At 41.3% G+C, this 22,253-nt stretch overlaps 2 protein-coding genes and 1 long non-coding RNA gene across 7 annotated transcripts in view; 1 reads left to right on the top strand and 2 right to left on the bottom strand.

Moving 5' to 3' along the window:
* LOC138736098 (aurora kinase C-like) overlaps positions 1 to 7,843 on the bottom strand; it is a 14,716-nt gene extending 6,873 nt beyond the window's left edge. The window contains exons 1-7 of one of the 3 annotated variants that reach the window (XM_069885017.1): positions 7,680 to 7,843; positions 7,051 to 7,204; positions 6,595 to 6,727; positions 4,805 to 4,865; positions 3,233 to 3,421; positions 2,222 to 2,360; positions 1,302 to 1,450 (exon numbers count right to left, since the gene is read on the bottom strand). In XM_069885017.1, coding sequence (XP_069741118.1) covers positions 1,302 to 1,450; positions 2,222 to 2,360; positions 3,233 to 3,421; positions 4,805 to 4,865; positions 6,595 to 6,727; positions 7,051 to 7,113 — 734 coding nt within the window. In that variant the 5' untranslated portion in view covers positions 7,114 to 7,204; positions 7,680 to 7,843. Of the gene's footprint in view, positions 1 to 1,301; positions 1,451 to 2,221; positions 2,361 to 3,232; positions 3,422 to 4,804; positions 4,866 to 6,594; positions 6,728 to 7,050; positions 7,225 to 7,679 lie in introns of those variants that run through there. The other 2 variants (XM_069885019.1, XM_069885018.1) reach the window with 2 other exon arrangements.
* Positions 7,400 to 22,253, top strand: LOC138736102 (uncharacterized). Its single transcript, XR_011340089.1, has 3 exons — positions 7,400 to 7,574; positions 18,875 to 19,063; positions 21,666 to 22,253. It is a non-coding gene; the product is annotated as an uncharacterized lncRNA (long non-coding RNA).
* The window catches only part of nup88 (nucleoporin 88), a 100,530-nt gene continuing 95,181 nt past the window's right edge, over positions 16,905 to 22,253 (bottom strand). For 2 of the 3 annotated variants that reach the window (XM_069885012.1, XM_069885013.1), the window contains exon 17: positions 16,905 to 17,693. In XM_069885012.1, coding sequence (XP_069741113.1) covers positions 17,630 to 17,693 — 64 coding nt within the window. In that variant the 3' untranslated portion in view covers positions 16,905 to 17,629. Of the gene's footprint in view, positions 17,694 to 18,870; positions 19,026 to 22,253 lie in introns of all 3 variants that reach the window. The other variant, XR_011340088.1, reaches the window with a different exon arrangement.

Here is a 22,253-nt window from a genome sequence, read left to right as displayed (position 1 = left end):
GATCCCACTGCCCCGCTCTCTCCCGCTGACCCGACTGCCCCGCTCTCTCCCCCCGCTGATCCGACTGCCCCGCTCTCTCCCCCCGCTGATCCGACTGCCCCGCTCTCTCCCCACGCTGATCCCACTGCCCCACTTTCTCCCCACAGCCCAGTCAGACCCCACACTGATCCCTACTTACAAATAAAAAGTTTACAGATACACTACAATGTCCCATATTGCTCTGCTAAGTATATAGTATGGTGTTGGCACAACATCCACATCATATAACAGCCAATTTCACAGAACACATTGTGGATGTTAAGTGGTGCATATTGTGTGCCTTTTGGTTACTTATCTATAGGAAACCTATGAATAAGATGGAAAGAGCGCAGAGATTTACTAGGATGTTGTCTGGACTTCAGGAACTGAGTTATAGGGAAAGGTTAAATAGATTAGGACTTTACTCCCTGGAGCAAAGAAGAATAACGGAAGATTTGATAAGCAAACAAAATTAAGAGGGGTACAGATAAAATACAAGTAGGCTTTTTCCACTGAGGGTAGGTGAGATACAAACCAGAGGACATGAGTTAAGAGTGAAATGGGAAAGGTTTATGGGTGCATCTTCACAGAGAATAATGGAGTAATTTTTTTCACATTGAAGGAAAATTTTGATAGGTATATGAATGGGAAGGGTATGGTGGCTAAGGACTGGGTGCAAGCCAGTAGGACTAAGCAGAATAATAGTTCGGCACAGATTAGAAGGGTCAAAGAAACTGTTTTCTGTACTATAATGTTCTATGGTTCCATATGGGCACAATAAAATCCAGTGCTGGTAATTTTCTGGCCATGTTCTACTGTACAAAGAGCAGGTTCTGGTGCAAGCTGCAAGTATTTAAGATGACAAATAAGTGAGAGGTCAAGTATGTCAAACAAGGATTAAATAAAACATCTGAAAAATAAATTTCTATTTTACTAGCATAATGGTAAAACCTGCTTCGATCATCAAGACAGCTGGGCTGAACACTTCAAAAATCAAAGGCCTGTTAACAAAAATAATCATTTGGAAAGCTAGGTCATCCACATAATCCCTTCATTTTTCCTCAATGATAATTCAGTGGGTCTAAGTGAAAAAGCTTCCCATTAGGAGGTGGTAACTTCCACAGATAAATGAAGCTCAGGGTCCAAATTAACAAGTGGGATTTCATGTTGCCAGAGGTCATTTAAACACAGTGTAACAGTTACTCAATTACAGCTTTTGTTAATGTCCCATTTGAAATTTATCATATTTTACAAAAAGCCCAACACAAAGACTCATCACAAACCTCGATGAAGGAGCATGCACAGACCAACCGAAATCAGCTATTTTCAGCTCGCCACGAAGACCGACCAGCAGATTTTCTGGTTTGATGTCTCTATGAATGACCTTCTTTAAATGACAATATTGCAGTGCGTCTGCCAGCTCCAAAATGTACTGCAACATTAAACACATAGCATCACTCCATACAACACTTATTGGTGCAAAGGAACTTTTTGAAAGTGATTTAAAAAAAAGGAAGCTAGGAACACTCCCAGTGAACCATCAGTCTCATGTTCACCTGTCAAATGGGATACAAGCTTTTTGGTGATCTGTACAATTATGGTATGAAAGGCTTCAATCCAAAGTGAGGCACAGCGTTAGAGGGCATAGATTGTGGCCATGAAGGGATGTCAGGACAAACAAAACTCTATTACAGATCATAAATTTTAGTGATGCATCTGCAGTTAATTTCCAATCATCTTTTGGCATAAGATACATTCTTATGAATTTAATTGAATTGCAAATTTAAAATTCCAGCATTCCCATATTCCACTATTTAGATTAATTAGTATTTCATTTAAAAATAACAGTTAAAAAAACTAAATTGTTGGGTTGAGGTCACCAATAAGGAAGCAGAAACATTGCTTGGAAATGAGAGACTGAAGACTCTGGGATGTGGCTTGAAAAAGGTGAGCTCTTTGAGGAATCCAAGAGGAGAAGGGCAGGGGACACCCTCTATGTACTAGCCATCTTCTCTTTCCACACTAAGACTCAACCCAAACCAGTGACTTTCCATTTCCCTCCACAGATTCCTTAAACATTTTGCTCAAAACTGCTTAGTGGGAATAAATTTTACTTAATTCATCACTTCAAACAAGTCATCTCCACTTCCAAGCATGACAATCAGTTTACATAAATGCAGGTTATTTACTTATTCCTACTCACAGTGGCACTCCTCTGTTCAGTGAAGCAACCACATTTCTGCAGCTCTTTGTACAACTCTCCTCCAGGAGCATACTCCAACATTAAGTAAATTCTTGTCCGATCAAAGAAATAGTTGTAAAGCCTCAAGATATTTGGATGCCTGAAATGAAAGCAAAGTGCATTACAGGATGCCATTTGATTAAAAACACAACAATCAGCAGATTAAATCCCCCACTGCAAATCAAATGTATTCACATGTTGATGTCTCAACAAACTGCTAATTTTCCAGACGTTATCTTCAAATACAACACAACACCCTATGCGCAATAAGCAAACCTCAAAAAACAAACTAGCACCCATAGTAATCAATTACTTCATAATATTTATACTGCTTAAATTCCAAAACAGAAACACTAAGGTTTAGGTGGTAGTCAGAACAAGTTATCTTAAGTTCATTAACGATGCCCAAAGTCAAGGCATTTTGACATCAATTGTAAATGCCTTTGGAAATATATATCTGTGCCCAATTCACAAAATTTTATTTTCAAGATTTATGTATTTATCCAAGGAAAATGAACTTAGCAAACCTTAAATAATTATGAGTGAAAAAGCAGTGATGTGCCAGAAAGCAAAAAAAAAAAAAAAAAATTCTGAATGAAGTTCTGTAAGCTAATGCAGAGAGAATTTTAATCCCTTCCAACTCTCCCTCTCCATAGAAATCATAGAAATGTGGAATTGTAATGAGAACAGGAATGTCATATTTATCCTGGGTATTCAAGAATAAGGAGGCTGAACTTTTTTTAATTCAAAATGGTAGTGTGGAGAATTTGGATTCTTTTCCAAACCCTTCAAAGAATTGTTGAAACTTGATTAACTGGGGAAAATACAGAACCAAGAGGATAAATGGTAAAATGGACCAGAGGTTTAATGGCCTTCTGCTGCTTCTTTAATATCCAAATTCCACTTGCAAAAATCAGGAAATCAAGAGGTAAAACAAGAATAGAAATGGAAATGGTTTAAAAAAAAACTTACTTGAGGTGAGATTGAATTTCAATCTCTCTTCGGAGTTGATGCTCAACATTGTCGTTCTCAAGCTGGGACTTGAATAACACTTTCAATGCCAGAATAAACTTCAATTCCCGTGTACGAGCCAGGTACACGTTCCCAAACTTGCCTTTTCCAAGAGGGCGTCCAATGTCAAAGTCATCAATGCACCAGTTTCTGATATTAAAATATACCTTGTAAATCCAAAATTCAAATTTACAAAAGGGACAGGGAAGAAAATGAAAACCAGTTCATGTGGGGAATTTCACCCCCCACAGCCATTTAGCCATTTAGGCAACTTCAGGCAGTTTGATACAAAATACAACAATGGAGCAGTAATATGGCAGAATATTCTACACTACCTCATAATGTGTACCTTTTTATGTTACAGATGAAGCCAAAGAGTATTTTGATCAAGTGAAACCTCACAATACAAGCAGGAATTCACTTTTAAAGGAATTAATTTTTGATGCACAAGGCAATAAAGTGAAAAAATACAAAGTGAAAACTAAAAGTGAAGGGAATATTACATGGGTGGCTGAACTTGCTTATCGCAAGAGCCACATACGATAAACCTCAGATATTTGAGAGCCGCAAGACATGAAAAAGTAGTACATACACATTTTCATAGATGCACATTTTGTTACAAAAATAGCATATAAAGAAATAAATTACATAATATTTATTCAGCTTATGTAGTTTAGTTTCAATTATCAGAAAGTATATATACGCATGTAATAGTTAAACTTTGTGGACCAATTTTTATGGTAAAACTTAGGGAATCGACCAATACTCACACGCCACACACTACTTTTGACTGCCATAAGTACCTGTATTATTCAAGGTGTCATGAGCTTGGATGGGTGGGCAGCCAGGACCGGGTGGTAAATCCACAGTTGTGGCATCAGGAGCCCGGATGGGAGGGTGGCTAGGGTATCAGGAGCTCAGATGGGAGGGCTGACGGAGCTTCAGAAGCTGGCAGCAGAGGCACCAGGAACCTGGATGGGAGGGCGGTTTGAGCCTAAGTGAGAGTCCACAGCTACATGCAGCTCTTTGATGTATAATATATGATTCGTGACTCAGTCAATACATTTCTGTGAGCCGCACATTTTATATCAAAGAGCCACCCCTGGAATATTAGTTCTCCTTTCCTAAAACTTTCTGAGAGGTAGAAAACTGGGAGGGGTAGAAACAAAGTAACTACAAGGCAATAGTTTCTGGTAAAGCACTGCGAAGATTTGTTAAAGATCGCCCTAATTTTAGCTTCCAATAACCGACCACTTCACTGACACCTATGAAGTGAAACTAATCTAGAATCACTCTGTAGTAGCATGGATGAGATGCAACGGCTTATGGAATGGGCAAGTTAGATATAGATCTTTGGAGATCTCAGTAAGGCACAGAATTTGATAGTTTCAAGTCAACAGGAAAAGTATTACAAGATTTCTTGTCCTTAGTACACACTATCTTACATACTACCAATTTGTAAGTGCAGATCAAACGAAGAGCCAACCAACTAAGAATTCAGGCAAACTTTAAAAAAAAAACCAAAATACTTACTTAACCACTTGCTGCTGGCTTTTGGGTACTGCCGCTCCTCTTTGTACTCCAGACACCGTAGCTACAGAAAAATTGCGACCATATGCATCAGGTTATTTTTCTACTTCTGCAGCAATCTGCAGCACCGTATTTTATACAGTTCCACTCCTCTAACCAACAAACTCAAGAGACTCATTTATGGACCCTTACTCTATATTGCAGTTTGTATGCACTTCCTTCTTGTTGACATTTCTTGAATCTTTTCTTGAGTAGTTTTTTTTTGCGTGACTGATAAAGTAGAAATTTTGCCTCACCCACAAGAAAAAGAACCCCAGGGATCAGGAATAATTCTCGCAGACCCTCAACACCCTTCTTCCAACCAATGCTGAACCAACAACTGCATTTAATCAGTTCTTTTTTTGCTCCAGATTCCAGCATCAAGAACATAGGAAGTAAAATATTCATAAATCTGGATGATCTGGTTCTCGCATTGACCATACTATTTTGGAAATTACAGAAATTCAAAATAGTAAACAAAAGACCTGTTAGCCCAACATCAATGCTGGGAAAAAGCTGAAATTTATAATGAACCCAAGAGAAAAGAAAGTCCACATGGATGAATGAAAGAAAAACATATTTGACAGATTTATCAAGATCTTTTGAGAATATGACAAGGAAAATAGACAAGAGGAGAGTTGAGTCAGCACAGTTAGAAATTCACAAGGCTTTCAAAAAAACCCTGGTGAAACTCAGCAGTCTTTTTAGCATCTGTAGGACACAAGATATAGTGCCGATGTTTTCGGCCTGAGCTCTTCAAGGAATAAGCCAGAAACAGGAAATCTCAGAATTCAGACAACGCTGGCCAACAAAAGGTGTTAATTGGATGCAAGAGACAAGGTGAGAATTTATCATGTTTGTATTAAAGGAGATGGAATAGAGAGACCAATACCAATTAGGGAAATTACAGAAATTCAAAATATTTAGACCAATTAGGGAAAGGCGATGGGGGTGGTTTTTAACAAAAGCCACAGAAATCGATATTAATGCCATATGGTTGGAGGGTGCCCAGTCAGAAGATGAGGTGCTGTTCCTCAATTTACAGTGGACAGACATGTCAGCCATGGAACAAGATGGAGAAATGAAATGGGTGGCCACTGGGTGATCCACATTATTGTGGTGGACAGAGCTGAGGATCCCAACAAGGCCATCTCCCAGTCTGCGTTCAGTCTCTCTGATGTAGAAGAGATCATAAAGGAAGCACCAGATGCAGATGACCCCTGCAAATTCCCAAGTGAAAGTTGCTTCATTTGGATGGACTGTTTGGGGCCCCAAATGGTGGTAAGGGAGGAGGTGTGGGCGCAAGTGGAGCAACTCCTGTGGTCACTGGGGTAGGTCCCAAGGGGACAATTAATTGGGGAGGAGTAGACAAGGGAATTACAGAAGGAGCAGTCCTTGTGGAAAGGGCAATATTTGTCTAGTGGTGGGATTATGTAAGAAGTGGCTGAAATGGTGGAGAAGGAGGTGTTGAAAAGACCAGCTGAGTTCCTCCAGCATTTCGGTGTGATTTTACTTTCAATAAAACCCCACACAGGTTACCAAAAAAGTTTACAGTATGTGGTACTGGCACAGAAGTAGATCAGGTGAACAATGAAAGCAAGGAGCACCCGACTTCTGGATTCTTGAGTAATTTAGAGGTATGGAAACGGTAGATCTCCCACGACCTTGATGAAAAGTACAGCAGGAATAAAATAATCCATCAACGTTATTAGAATTTCCATACACCAGCAATCTCACATTCTGATACTGTATACCTGTTGATGATGGTGTTGGAGCTTTAGACATGCTTCGTAAAGGCAACAGAGAAGACGATACAGAAATGCACGATCCACTCAGCTGCTTCTTCAAACAATACTTTGGACTACCCAACCTATTTGGAGTTGGCTGCTGTGGAAGAAGAAAGCGCAATAAAATCGAGTGCATCAGCCCAATCTCTCTTGCCATCACTCCCACCCATTCCCCTAGCGCTCCGACACTTCCCCTTTCACCCAGACACCAGTGCCGCATGTCTCTCCTCACAAATGCATAGCCCTTCCCCACCACACTCATTCTCCTCCGCCCACTGCCCCATCCCTCCATGGCCACCACCACCACCCTCAACCACCTCCTCCACCTTCATTACACCCCACCCCTCAATCCCTACTCCCCCTAGTTCCTCACCCCCACACTCCCCTCCTCCTCTTCCCACCTCACGCCCTACTCCCCCTCACCTTGACGCACAGACGTTGAGGGTCGTAATTCTCCTTCGTCGCCATTCCCGACAAGAACGCCATAATCACGGCCTCTGCGGCTGAAATACAGGCCCAGCGGTCCGTTTAGGTTCTCTCGCTGTCCAAGCGCTCCAGCTCCAACTGCTCCGCTCCTCTGTTCAAATTTAAGACATCCGTTGCCTGATTGGTTCTTTGAGAAACCCAACATCTATGATTGGACAATTCTAACATCACGTGTTAGAAATTAACTAACTCCAATGCCAATTGGCCGAACCTCGCGTCGGGCCCACCAATCGCCGCCTCCCCCCCCCCCCCCCGCCGCCTCCCCCCCCCCCCCGATTGACCCACTGCCGCCGGCGGCCTGGACAATGGAACGTGGACAAGTGGGAGTCTTCGCGCTTTGTTCCCGAGGTGCACTGTGAGGGGAAAGCCCAGTGACAGGAACCTTCATGTAGAGAGGGATGTGCAGGTCCCACGGCAGTGGGAAGGAGGGGAAAGCGGGCACCTGCTCTTTGCTTTTGTGGGTAAGGCTTGGAAGATGAGCGTTTAGTGTCATTTGTACAAATTTCTTTGCCACAGATGCACAAAATACAGAAATAAGGAGATTTTTACAAAAAGGGCAGATTTACCAGTATGTCGCACCTTCTTCGGTTTTTTTTCTCTTAAACAGAGGCTAAAAGGAGACCCAAGTGAAGTTTAAAAAAAAATCAGACATTGATGGGGGAAAGATGGTCAGAATTTTACCATCCACCCCCACACACAAAGGGATCATGCATTTAGTGTGTGCATGTTCTTTAAAAATGTGTAGTGCAAGGTTTTTTTGTGATTGGTCAAAGTTCATGTTTATTGTCATTACATAAATGACGTCGCATTGCGATTTTTCCTTGGGCCAGCAAAATTTCTACTCAGCAGGAGTGTAAAAAAAAACTGTACTCAATAAAAGAAATATAAACAAACTAATTTCAATACAGAAGAAAAAATATTCAGAAATAATAAGAGTAATAAAAATGAGAGTCCTGAAATGAGCAAGTTTGTTGTTGAGTTTGATGGTAGAGTGGAAGCAACTGTTCCTGAACCCTTTCCTGATGGCAGCAGAAGGAAGAGCATGTGCTGGGTGGTTTGGATCCTTTTTTTTTTTCACACCATAAATCACATTAGCCATGATATACACTATTTCTTTTTCACACATATACAGTGACTTTTTCTCCCCCCCCCTTTCCTCCCAAACCACCCCCCCACCCCCCCCCTCTCATCCATTTTAGGTATACAATCTAGGTTGCATTAAGCCAGTCAGACAATGTTGTCATTCAACAAAATTACACCAGAAATTCTACTGAGTCCATTCTTTTCTTTCCTTCTCCTTCCATCAACTTAGGTAATGTTTGTCCCCGGTAGGTTTTCGCTATTGTATTTAATGTAAGGCTCCTATACTTGTTTGAATATTTCAATATTATTTCTTAACCAATATGTTATTTTTTCTAATGGAATACATTTATTCATTTAAATTTGGTAGTTTCTTCCTTTTAATTTGGTTATGTATTCCATTAATATTTAAAGACATATAGTTCAGCGTAGCCCTTTTATATTTTGTTTATCTTCTCTTTCCGTTTTTCCATCATTACTTTTCCTCCTTTTCTATTTCTGTTTTCTTATTTTCAACTCTTTATAAGACAACATTCCTACAACATCTAACATTTTCCTTATTCTCCTATTTCTATCTTATTTATCCCCAATCTCCCCTTCACCTCCTGAGTTGTCCTTTATCCCTTGTCGGACAACCACATCTCCCCTCTCCATTTGGATTTGCGAATCCACTCGCAAGCGTCAACTGATTTTGCAGTGACCGCTATTTCCCCCCACCCCGCCTCCCTCAGAAAAGATTTCACTTTTCATATGTCACAAAGGTCACTCTTTTAATTCCCTCCTTATTCTCTCTATTCCATTACCTTCCCTTATTAATTCTTGTCTATACTATCTATATTTTCCTCTAAGTACAGATACATTCATGTATGCTCATTGTCTCTATTCACTCTTATACCTCTTTACCCGCATACATATCAATCGTGATCATTTTTACTCTCATTACCCGTCTTCATCCCTCAGTCTATTTTTGTCTTTACCCACATACATATCAATCGTGATCAATTTAACTCTCATTACCCGTCTTCCTCCCTCAATCTATTTTTGTAATTGTTCTGCAAATTTTCGTGCTTCTTCTGGATCCGAGAATAGTCTGTTTTGTTGTCCTGGAATAAATATTTTCAATACCGCTGGATGCTTTAGTATAAATTTATACCCTTTCTTCCATAAAATCGCCTTTGCTGTATTGAACTCTTTTCTCTTCTTTAGGAGTTCAAAACTTATATCTGGATAAATGAAGATTTTTTGCCCTTTATACTCCAGTGGTTTGTTGCCCTCTCTTACTTTTTCCATTGTCTTCTCCAGTACCTTTTCTCTTGTAGTATATCTTAGGAATTTTACTACAATAGATCTTGGTTTTTGTTGTGGTTGTGGTTTAGAGGCCAATACTCTATGTGCCCTTTCTATTTCCAATTCTTGCTGTAGTTCTGGACATCCTAGGGTCTTAGGGATCCACTCTTTTATAAACTCCCTCATATTCTTGCCTTCTTCATCTTCCTTAAGGCCCACTATGTTTATGTTATTTCTTCTGTTATGGTTTTCCATTGTATCTATTTTTTGAGCTAGTAGTTCTTGTGTCTCTTTAGTTTTTTTATTAGATTTCTCCAATTTCTTTTTTAAGTCCTCTACCTCCATTTCTGCTGCTACTGCCCGCTCTTCCATCTTGTCCATTTTTTTTCCCATTTCTGTTAAGGTCATCTCCATTTTATTTATTTTCTCTTCTGTGTTGTTTATTCTTTTTCTTAAATCCTTAAATTCCTGTGTTTGCCATTCTTTAAATGACTCCATGTATCCTTTAATAAGAGCAAGTATATCCTTTACCTTGCCTTTCTTTTCTTCTTCTATTTCACCATACTCTTCCTCTTCTTCTTCCTCTGGGTTGGCCATCTGTTGTTTCTTTGATGCCCTTTCCTCCTCTTCTTTCTTGTTTCCATTGTTTTCTGTGGTCTCTTCTTGCTGCAGATGCTCTGCAGCTGTCGTTGCCGGCTGTGGAGATCGACTCCCCAGCTGGTCCCCCCTCCCGTCGGTGTGTTTTTTTTCATTCGCATCGCGCATGCGCTAAGTATCGCGCATGCGCGGTTGCGCACTTTTACTCGGCTCAGCGAGCCATTTTTGTAGTCCATTATTTACTGACCTGAGGGAGCGGGTTTCTCTCTCCGCAGCGGGCCTCTTCGGACAGGTAAGGCCTTCACCTTTTTCCTCCTTTGTCTTCTCTTCCTCTCTTCTTGCCGTTGCTTTCGATTTTTCTTTTTTTGTCGCCATCTTCTTTCCACCTTTATACTCACTTTTCTGTAACTTTTATTTCTGTGCCTTTGTGTTTTCTCTTGTTTTTCCCAACTTTTCTGGAGAGGGCTGGAGTTCACCGTCCGGCCACTACACCATCATGTGACTCCTCCCGGGTGGTTTGGATCCTTGATGATTGCTACTGCTCTCCCATTGGCAGCGTTCCCTGTGGATGTTCTTGAAGGTGCAGAGAGTTTTTCCTGTGATATACTGGGCTGTATCCACTACCTTTGACAGGGCTTTCCACTCAAGAGATATTGGTGTCCCCATACCAGGCTGTGATGCACCCAGTCAGCACTCTATCCACTACATAGATGCAGAAATTTGCCTGCAACATGATGGAAGCAGATACAATAGAAGCCTTTTGAGAGGTTTCTACATGACAGAGGGATAATACATTTAGTTTAATTGCAAATACCAGACACCTGTTTAAGGAAGATATCAGAATTGCCAGGGTTGGTGGTGGAGGCTGGCATAACAGCAACATTCATATGGATATTAGAAAAAGAGGGTATGGGTGAAAGGAAGGGCAAAATTAGATTGTTGAGTAGGTTTACACCAGTAATGTTCTCTGTTCAGTTGGCACCATGTTCTGCAGATATTTTGCACTGAAGGGCTCGTTTCTGTGATGTTCTGTGTTTCCCTTAAAATTAACCCCCATAATCTATTTTCGATAGACTCCACTTCTCATTTTTATTGCAAGATTCCAGCATCTCATATCTCCACCTCTGTATCAACCATATCAAGCTCTGTAAAATGTTTGTGCATTTCAATGAAGTACAAACACAAATTTTGGAGGTACTCAGCAGGAGGTAAGGGTATATAACCAACGTTTCTGGCCTGAGCCCTTCTTCAGGATATAACATATATACTCATACTCTTATGGATGCTGTAACACCTGCTGAGGTCCTCCAGCATTTTTTTTTACTAAAATCGCAGTGTTTGCAGGTTGCGTGTTTTGTGCATTTCAATGAAATCAGCTTATTCTAGAGTTTTAGGCTCAAATCAACATTTTTCTCCTCCTTATAGGAAATTCCACTGAAATGAAAAATCGAAATGGAAAATCCTTCACAGCATCCTTAACACAATTATTTACTGAGAACACTTCCCCATGCTTGCAATAAAAAAAAACTGATGCCAGAAATCTAAACTCAGAAAGATTTTCTCTCCCTATTACTGCTGAGAAATCAACTATCTTTCACCCAAACCAAATGTCCTAACTCAGCATCAAACCTAAATCCTAGAACTTGGAACAGCACGGCAATAGGATTGTTCAGACCACAATGTCTGTGCCAAACATACCCAAGTTATAGCAAATCTCTTCTGATTGCACAGGATCCCTGCAAATAGGAGGATAATCCATCTTAACATATGGCTAAAGAGTTGGTGCAGGAGGAAGGACTTCATGTTTCTGGATCATTGGGCTCCCTTCCAGGGAAGGTGGGAACTGTTCCATCTGAACAGGAGGGGGACTAATATCTTTGCAGGAAGGTTTTTTAGTGCTGCTCTGGGGTGGGGTTAAACGAGATTTGCAGGAGATGAGAACCAGAGTGCCAGAGCAGATAGAGTATTGGAGGAAGGAAAAGATATGAAAATTACATGTTACATTAGATGTCAACGGTAAATCAAAAAATTCAGTAGACACTGCGGTTGAAGTAAAAGCACAAAATGCGAGAGAAGCTCAACACAAGATCATAAGAAAAAGGAACAGAAGCAGGCCATTTGGTTCATTGAGTCTGCTCCGTGAAAACAGTGTCTTTTCTGTAGCAAAAGCAAACATATTTAACCAATATCGTGGCCTTGAGTCCTTCATCAAAGTATGAGAGTAAAGGGGGGGGGGGGGTGGCAAAGGCAGGAGATGATGGGTGGAGAAAAGAGGGAGGGTACTGCAGCAATGAGATGTCAATGGGTTGTATGTGGTGGAAATTTTCTAAGGTGCATCTATTTCAATCCAAGGTATACTGTAGGAAAGGCAGACGAGCTGAGAGCATGGGTTGTCACATGGAATTAGGACTGAGACTATTAGTGAAAATAAAGCCCTTTTTCCACTGACATTCCAGTCAATTGGCCGGGCAGTGTCCCAGGATAGGAAGCCGTTGGTGCTGTTTCCACTGGGCTACCTTTAACTGGGACAGTGACTGCTTTTCCACTGAACACACTCATCCCCAGGGATCTACCTTCAAATGGAAACAGGTGACACTCTGCTGTCCTTTTACCACAGATTAAATGGCACACCAGCATCACCTGACACCAGGGGTAGGGGTCGAGGCTGTCAATCCCTGATGTGAAATGACATAATTTGACTCTGGTGTGCTGACTTTCTTTTTCCATTGGACCCTGGCCCAGTTAATTCCTGGGACAATGTGCCAGTGGAAAAGGAGCTTTAATTGCAGGAGGGGCAGGACTGGCATCTGAATAATATAGGCTTGTTGTTTCAGGTGGGATGAAAGAGGAAGGAGTGGCATTGTTTGTCAGTCTAATATCATAGCTGTGCTCAGGCAGGACAAACCAGAGGGCTCATCTACTCTGGCTATATGGGAGGTGCTTTGGGCTGCCTACCTCTGTGTCATGAGGGCTGAGTCTCGACTAGCTGGTTAATGTCTACGTGGACCAGTTTCATGCAGTCGAGGGTGAAGGTTTCCTCTTTGCTGACAATGTCCAACACACATGTCGACCCATTATGCCTGACAACTCTGTATGGCCCCTTGTAAGGTCATTGGAGGGATGCCCGGTGTGCTCCCCTTCGCACAAAAACATATTCACAGGTGTACAAGTCCTTGGGGACAAGATTTGAGCTGGCCGTGCATTGGGGGCTGTGGGTACCCAGCCTTCCCTCAGCTGTTTTAGTGCAACCGTGGGGGGGTTCTGGATCCTTCGCAGTGGGATTACCAAGGGTGCGCCGTAGACCATTTCTGCTGTGGAGACATTAAAGGCATTGTACGTATCCCCAGAAGGGCCCAAGGCAGTTCATCCGCTCAGCTGGGCCCCTTGAGCTGGGCCATCAGGGCTGCTTTTAAATGTCTGTGGAACTGATCCAACAACCTGTTGACCTGTGGGAGATATGCCATGGTCTTGTGGAGTTGGGTTTTCAATAGTTTGGCTTCCAATAGTTTGGCTAGCGCTGCTCAGAGCACCGAGGTAAACTGCGCTCCCCTGTCGAAGGTGAGATGTTCCAGGACTCCAAACCTGGACACCCAGGTGTTGATTAGTGCCATGGCACAGGTCTCTGTTGCCGAGTTGGCCATCAGGACTGCCTCTGGCCACCTCGTGGAGCGGTCAACCATAGTGAGGAGGTATCTCATCCCACAGAAAACTGGTAGCAGTCCCACGATGTCGACATAGACGTGGCTCAAGTCTGGGGAGGTGCTTTCATGCGAGTTTGCATCTTGGGCGCCTGGCAGAGCGGCAGGTCTTGGCCCACTCACTGACCTGTTTCTGGAGCCTGTGCTGGCGAACCTGCTTGCTACCATATTTACCAGAGTTCTGATGGCTAGATGCACTGTGTCAAAGATCTACCATCTCCATGCTGCCAGCACATTGGGGTGGGGTTTGCTGGTGAAGACATCACAGAGGAGCGTTTGGTTGCTGGAGTCATCCTCCAGCCGCAGCCCAGAAAGTGCTGTCCTGTACACCAGGATCTCAGGGTCATTATGTTATGCCCTAGGATAGGGTGTGGATGGACTAGATGGCGGGATGGGAGAGTGCATTGGCCACCACGTTGTTCTTGCCAGCAATGTGTTGGATGTCCGTGGTGAATTCAGAGAGATAGGAAAAGTGCCTCTGCTGCCTGGCTGACCACAGGTCAGACACTTTGTGTAAGGTGAAGATTAGTGGTTTGTGGTCTGTGAAGATTCTGCCTTCCAGAAAGTATTGGAAATGCCTGAGCGCCAGCTTCAGCATCAATATCTCCCAGTCAAAGGCGCTGTATTTTTCAGGTGGCCAGAGGTGCACACTAAAGGTGGCCAGGGGCTGCCATTACCCGTCGATTAGCTGTTCAAGGACCCCTCCAACCACTGTGCTGGAGGTGTTCAACATGAGGGGAGGTTGGCGCTTCCAGCCTGGGGTGACCAGAGGGTGGCGTTGGCCAGAGTGTCCTTAGCCTTCTGGAATGCCTCCCAGACCTCCTCGTCCTAGGCAACATCTTTATTTTTGCCTGCTGTGAGCACAAAAAGGGTCACATGATCTGAGCTGCTGCTGGGACATAGAAGTTGTTCATACTGGTGAACTCCTGCAGCCCCTTCACGGCATGAGGTTTCGTGAATGGCCAAATGGCCTCCATCTTCTCGGGCAGTGGTTTTGCCCTGTACCTGTCAATCCGATGCCCCAGGAAGTCAATTGTGTCCTGCCCAAACTGACACTTGGCAGGGTTGAAGGTCAGCCTGAACTCCTGCAGGTGGATGAATAGTTGTCTGAGGTGGGCCGTGTTTTCTGAATGGTTGCAGCTGGCAATAAGGATAGCATCTAGGTAGATGAACGCGAATGGGAGGTCCTGTCCCACCACGTCCATCAGCTGCTGAAAAGTCTGAGTTGCGTTCTTCAGCCCGAAGAGCATCCTCATAAATTCGAACAGGCTAAAGGGGGTGATTGTAGCAGTTTGGGTATGTCTTTGGAGTGCACTGGGATTTCATAATTCCTGATTAAATCGAAAACACCCATGCCACTTGTAAGTTGGCTGTAATATCTTAGATATGAGGCATGGGTTATCTGTCCAGAGTGGTGGCCTTGTTGAGCCGTCGGTAATCACCACACAGCCTCCACCCTGCTGCTGTCTTTGGGACCACAAACAGGGGTAGGCCCAGGGGCTGTCCAATTGCTGCACAATCCCCAACTTAAGTTCCTCTTTGGCAAGGGCAAGTTTTTTTAGAGGAGGGGTGAAGGCGGCACACCCTGGCATGAAGCGGGGGCCTTCGGTTAGGATGTGTGTGTTTTGGTTCCGCGGATAAAAGTGGCGCTGAGATTGCGGGGCACTCTACCAGGATGTGTGTGTAGGTGTTGTCGGACAGCATGATAGAGTCCAGGTGGGGAGGGGATGGGGAATAGTCGTTTGGCTTCCTCCAAGGGCTATGTTTGAAAAGTTCTGGCGTGGACCAAACACCACCCTTTTTGTCTACCAGCAGGCAGTGGGCACACAGGAAATCAGCTCACCAGGGCGGTTGCGTCATTGCTGCGACAGTAAAGGTCCACTTAAATTGATGGCCAGCAAATCAAAGGGACACAGTGCAAGTGCCATAAGTTCGTGCAGAGGTTCTGTTCACTGCCCTCAGTGCCGGGCCCATCTTGGTGTTTCGGGTATTGTAGGCTGGAGGTGGGGGGAGAAAAAAGGTTGCTTATTTTGGCACCAGTGACCATGAGGAACCACCATCCCGACAGAGAGTCTCACACGTGGAGGAGGCTGTCACATTGGCCAACTGCCACAGCCATTAACGACAGTTGGTCATGGTGTTTCATGAAAACGAGCAGGGTGGGCAGCATCAACAGAGACTGCTGTAGGAAATCAACGACACTCGCTGCCGTATCCTGGTCGAGCGAGTTCACCACATAGTAGTAACATGTGTCATCGTCGACTTTATTCCCTGGAGTGTAGAAGAATGAGGGGAGATTTGATAGAGGTATTTTAATTATGAGGGGGATATGCAGAGTAAATGTAGGTAGGCCTTTTCTGCTAAGGATAGGTGAGATACAAACCAGAGGACATGGGAAAGAGGAAACATCTTCACAGAGTGGTGGGAGTGTGTGGAACGAGCTTCCAGCTGAAGTGGTGAATGCAGGCTCAATTTTAACATTTAAGACAAATTTGGACAGGTACGTGAATGGGAGAGTTATGAAGAGCTATGGGTGCTGGTCAAGACAGTGGGACTTGGCAAAATAAAAAAAATAGTTCAGGACAGACTAGAGGGGCTGAAGGGGCTGTTTCTGTGCTGTAGTGTTCTATGGTTATATCTGGAAGCCTCTTCAATGCTACTACTAGGCACTTAACTTGTTCTGCACATTCATTTATCTAGATTTAAGAACAAAATTACTGTTGTACTTCAAATATATTTATTCAGACACAAAAGTATGTGCAGTGTACAAAAATTGCATTGTCTGTCGCTGCTTGTGATGCTCCGAAATGGTCTCATCTCAGCACTGGAGTGTCGTGACTAGTCCTGGATTTATAGTCACCACGCTCCAGTGCTGGGATGGATTGAAGTAGCATCGTTAAGACCAAGCATCACTAGCAGTGGTAGGAAATGTATATTCACCATTCTAATCTAAACAGCATTTCCAGTTTGTATTGTTGACTCGCAGCTCCAGTGTTTTTTTTAAATTTTTTATTTTTCACACCATAAATCACAATAGCCATGATATACACTTTTTCTTTTCCACACATTTACAGTGACTTTTTCTCCCTCCCCCCTCCCTCCTCCCAAGCCACCCCCCCACCCCCCCCCCCCCTCTCAGTGTTCTTCAGTGCTGTCTGTCTGGAGTTTGCTGCTGCTTCTCCCACAAAGATTTACAGATGAAGTGGTTACTGTAAATTGACCATGTTTTGTGGCAGGTGAATCACTCACTGGGCATGAGAAAATGGGTTACAGAGAAACATGAGCAGGAATGGGATTACTGTGAGAATCTGCAATGGTCATGGACTGAATGGCCTTCCAGCTACAATAAAACATGCTAACAAATCCAGAGTGGTTTCTTTTTAGCTCCTTATAAAAATTGATACCCAAATAGTGGATATGACTGATATGCATATGGCTGCAATACCTGGATCAGGCAGCTGTGATTCCTGGGCATGCACATGAAGAAATGGCATTTAGAGAAAGGGCGCATCTGTCTACAGCACAAATCAGTGAAATGAGAGAAGAAAACAGCCCAGTCTTGAAAGGAGCTGGTTAATTAATTAATTATAGAAACAAGGAATTAGTTTAATTGTTTTTTGTGAAGGGAGACAACAATCTGCAAACTATGTATACTACAAGCAGAAAAATGCAATGAAATCTATTCCATCTCCAACACAATGCCACCAAACTCAGAGCTACAGCTGGATGAGCAAGTTTGCAATGCTACAAAGTAACTTTGTTTCAAGAGAATTCCCATTGTTTCTCATCCTATACTACCTTTACAAACATTTCATCTCACAGGAAAATCCTGCTGGCAGAGAAAAAAATGGCACTTAAAAGTTTACATGCGCTCGAATGTCATTAATTTTCTTCACCATTTCAGTAATATGTTCACTCCTGAAAGAGAAAGTAAAAAACAATATTAAAAGGATTTACAGGAGCTTAGTAAAACACAGGATTCTGTTGATACTGTGGTTGTGAAAAAACCCACTAATGCTGGAGAAACTCAGCAGGTTAAACAGTACTTTTATGTAGCATCAAGGGCCCAAGCCCGAAACATTGGTAATGTATCTTCACCTTTGCTACATAAAGGCACTGTTTGACCTCCTGAGTTTCCCCAGCATTTGTTTGTTTTTTTCATTTACAGGAGTTTGGTTTCTATTACAAGTTGCCCATTCTGATCCCAACCTTGTCTCGTCCATTTGGTCATAGAATAATTACACCACAGAAACAGGCCATCTCGGCCCCTCTAGTCTGTGCTAAACCATTTTTTCCTAGTCCCATTGACCTGCACCCAGCTCATAGACCTCTCCTATCCATGTACCTGTCCAAATTGACCTAAATGTTAAAATTGACCCCTTATTCACCACTTCATTCCACACTCCTACCACTCTCTGCGTGAAGAAGCTCCCACTCATGTTCCCCCTAAACTTTTCCCCTTTCACCCCTAATCCTTGTCCTGTGGTTTGTATTTCACCTACCCTCAGTGGAAAAAGCCTACCTACATTTACTGTCTATCCCCCTCATAATTTTAAATACCTCTATAAAGTCCCATCATTCTACTACTCTCCAGGAAATAAAGTCCTAACCTGTTTAATCTTTCACTGTAACTACGTTTCTGAAGTCGGGCAACATCCTAGTAAATCTTCTCTGCACTCTTTCCATCTTATTGATATCTTTCCTGTAGTTAGGTGACAAAAAACTGCACACAATACTCCAAATTTGGATTCACCAATGTCTTATACAACTTAACATCCCAACTCCTGTGCTCAGTCTCTGCAAGCTAAATAGAATGTTAACAGATAGGGATCCAAATGTTTCACCGCATTTTCACAAAAAAATGGAGATACAAATATCACTGGAAATGAAGACTTCACTTCCTGAACATATTTGGGTGTATTTTATGGATTTTGGGCTGATCATGAAAATCACCGTAATATTTTCCTATCACGTACTGTTTTTTTTTTAGATACAACTTATTTTTGTGATTTTCTGTCATATTTTAAGTCTACTTTAAGCATCCAAAACCATGAAGTGCAACATGTCACTGAAAATTTATTTTCTGCATTCGTACTCAGACTTCTTCCCTGCTGATCTTGGTGCAGTCAGTGATGAACATGGTAAAAAGTTTCACCAGGATATTGTGACCATGGAAAACAGCATCAGGGCAACTAGAATCCATCAATGCTCCTGACTATTGTTGGACCCTGACATAAGAGTCATCAGATGCTGAATACAAATGAAAATCAGAGGGAAAACATCTTTAGGTCAGTTGAACTAACGCAATATGTCAGCATCATTATGCAATTCAACATGCTAAATTCAATAAAAGCTAACTTAATGTTTCCCCAACTTCCAATGTGATAGATCAAATCTAAAATTATCTGTGTGTTCAGCTCAAAGTTGTCCATCATAATTCCCAATTTTTTTTAGGAAGCAAACCTTTTAAAAAAAAAATTGTTGTCCAGGGTATTCAGCAATTAGGTTGCACAGTAAATAATGCAGAGAGATAAAATTGCAATGGTATTGAGAAGGCAAATGAATGATTAGGAAAATTCAATTAGCTAGTTTGAAATGAAGAAAGGTTAATTAGACAAAACAAATAATAACCGGCTCACAACAAAGGACAAATATTTTGGGATGCAAGTATACAAAGTTAACAGAGGTTCAGATGACAAAGTTCCAATGAAGACCTCTCATCTATATCAAGAATCCAGAGGGTGAAAGTTCTATCATTACACAATTCTATTAGCTCCCCTCTAGAGAAACATCCTGAGGTGTCCAGATCAGGGTGATAAAGACTTTGTAACACAAAAGGGAATAAAAGACAGAATGAGAGTCATTGAATTCCATCACACATAGGTAATCCAAAAATTGCAGTAATGGGATGTGGTTGTAAATCAATATTCAAAACGGTAGATATAATGGAAAAAATTTCCTTCCAATAATTCTGTAAAGAGGGACAGGACCAAAACATATGTGTAAGGGAAGCTATTTCCAATTGACATTTATCACATATAGGATCAATATGAAAATAAAAGCGATGGAGTTTATCTTTAGACATATGAGCTCTATGAACAACTTTAAACTGTATCAGTGAATGTTTTGCACATAGAGAAGAGGAGTTTACCAGTCGCAGAATTTTATTCCAATTTTCATTGGAAATATGAAGGTTGAGTTCTCTTTCCCAATCATTTTTAAACTTTCCAAAAGTCCCAGAATTTATTTTTGTAATTATATTATATAATTTAGATAACACACCTTTTGGAGGGAATTTTGAATATAGTATATCCTCTAAAACAGTCGTAGTCTCCCGATTGGGAAAAGAGGGTAAAGTCGAAACTAAGAAACTCCTAATCTGCAAATATCGAAAGAAATGAGATCTAGGTAAATCATATTTCATGGATAATTGTTCAAATGACATGAAAGAGTTATCCAAGAATAAATCCAAAAGCATGTTATACCTTTAACTTTCCAGAGTAAATAAGCTTGATCAATTAGAGAGGGATGAAAAAAGAAATTTAGTACAATAGGGGTTTCCAAGATAAAATGACTTAGACCAAAAAATCTCCGGAATTGAAACCATATACGTAGTGTATGTTTAGCCATTGGATTATCAATTAGTTTATATAGTTTAGTAAGAGTAAAAGGGAGAGCAGCTCCCAAAATAGAACTAATTGAGAAATTTTGTACCAGTTTAATTTCTAAATTTACCCAATGGGGATTTAGAGATAATTCTGAATAATTCAACCAATACCTTAAGTAACTAATATTAATTGCCCAATAATAAATTCTAAAGTTGGGTAATGCCAATCCTCCCTCCAGTTTTTATATATTTAGGGTTTAAGATTACTAAAAAACATAAAGATTTGTTTAGGACTAATTTTTTCGCTCTATTGGACCTGATCGGTAGTTTACTTACCAATTGGTCACCATTATCCCTATCCATGATAGGCCGAATTAATGCTATTAAGATGATGATCTTACCTAAATTTTTATATATATTCCAAGCTATACCTATTTTTTTGATAAGGTCGATTCTAAATTGTCTTCATATATCTGGCAAAACAAGAATCCTAGATTGGGAAAAAAATATTTACAGAAATCTAAACTAAATCTAAATCTAAACTAATTGATAATCCAATGGCTAAACATACACTACGTATCCCATTACTGCAATTTTTGGATTACATATGATAGATTTGACTTATTTATCTCTTCCTGCGGATCGTATGATTGCTTTTCTTACACTAATGGCTAGAAGATCTATACTATTGAATTGGAAAGAGGTTAATCCTCCCACTGTTTTCCAATGGTTTACCCAAACTATACTATGTTTAAATTTAGAGAAAATTAGAAACTCTGTCTATGAATCCCCTTCTAAGTTTGAGTTAACCTGGCGACCATTTATTCAATATTTTCATTTGTGGTGAGTTGATCTGGTTCTGTTTTCTTTTTATGATTATGTATGATAATTGGGCTGTTAGATGAGATCGGAGTGATCGGCGTGGTTTAGCTATATCGGTAGGTATTTTTTTTTAAGTTTTTTTAAAATTCAGATTTGTTTTTTCTTCCTTTTTGGGGTTTTTTTTTCTCTCTTTTTTTATATATTTTTATTAATTATATCATTTTTTTTAGAGATAGTTCATACTCTAAACTGATCTAAAAATTTTTTTTTCTTTATGATATATTTTTATTCTGCAATATTATTGTTTAATATCTCTGTATTAATTCGTTATTTACTATGTATTTTTCATATCTCTTTGAACTGTATGTGTTTATAAATTATAATAATAATAAAAAGATTGGAAAGAATTCCATCACACAGCCTTCAGGGGTTAATGTGTTTTTGTATCTTGTTCCTTCTAGACAGCCTTCAAAAAGACAAAACAGAATAGTACAGATAGTGGCAATCTGATTCTGAAATGGAAGAAAGAATAAAAGAGAATGTGGTAATATGTGTATATGTGACTGTCAATGTAGAGCTGGCCTGTCCCCCATTGGTGACTTGCTCCCTGGTATCTCCTCCCCTTGTGACCCTGGAATAAAGGTCGACCTCCCTGTCCGACCTCAGTCGAGCACTTGGAATCAGGCCAACTAAAAGTCTAAAGTGTAATAAAGCCTCTCGTTCTTCACTCTACAGCTTTGGAGTCATATTGTATCAATTTATTACACTTTAAATCTTCCACATGGGATGGACAAACTGCTGCAACCAGACTAGCTAGACCTTGACCCACAGATACCTACCTGGAGCAGTGGATCGAATATTTCACAGACTTCCTGGAATCTTCTGAGGACCTTGTGGATTCTGATGAGAAGAAACTCAAGCTACTGTGAGCGAGGGTCGGCCACCATGTGTACTTAGCGATTAGAGGCCCCACAAGTAAACAAAGTCAACTCACGGTGCCTCCTGGCATCGAGAAAACAGCAACCCAGAGAGTGTCTGGACAATTTATT

Source organism: Narcine bancroftii, chromosome 6 (assembly GCF_036971445.1).
Source record: "Narcine bancroftii isolate sNarBan1 chromosome 6, sNarBan1.hap1, whole genome shotgun sequence".
Taxonomy (NCBI): Eukaryota; Metazoa; Chordata; class Chondrichthyes; order Torpediniformes; family Narcinidae; genus Narcine; species Narcine bancroftii.
Note: the sequence above shows the minus strand (reverse complement) of the source record. Positions and strands in the feature narration are given on the sequence as shown.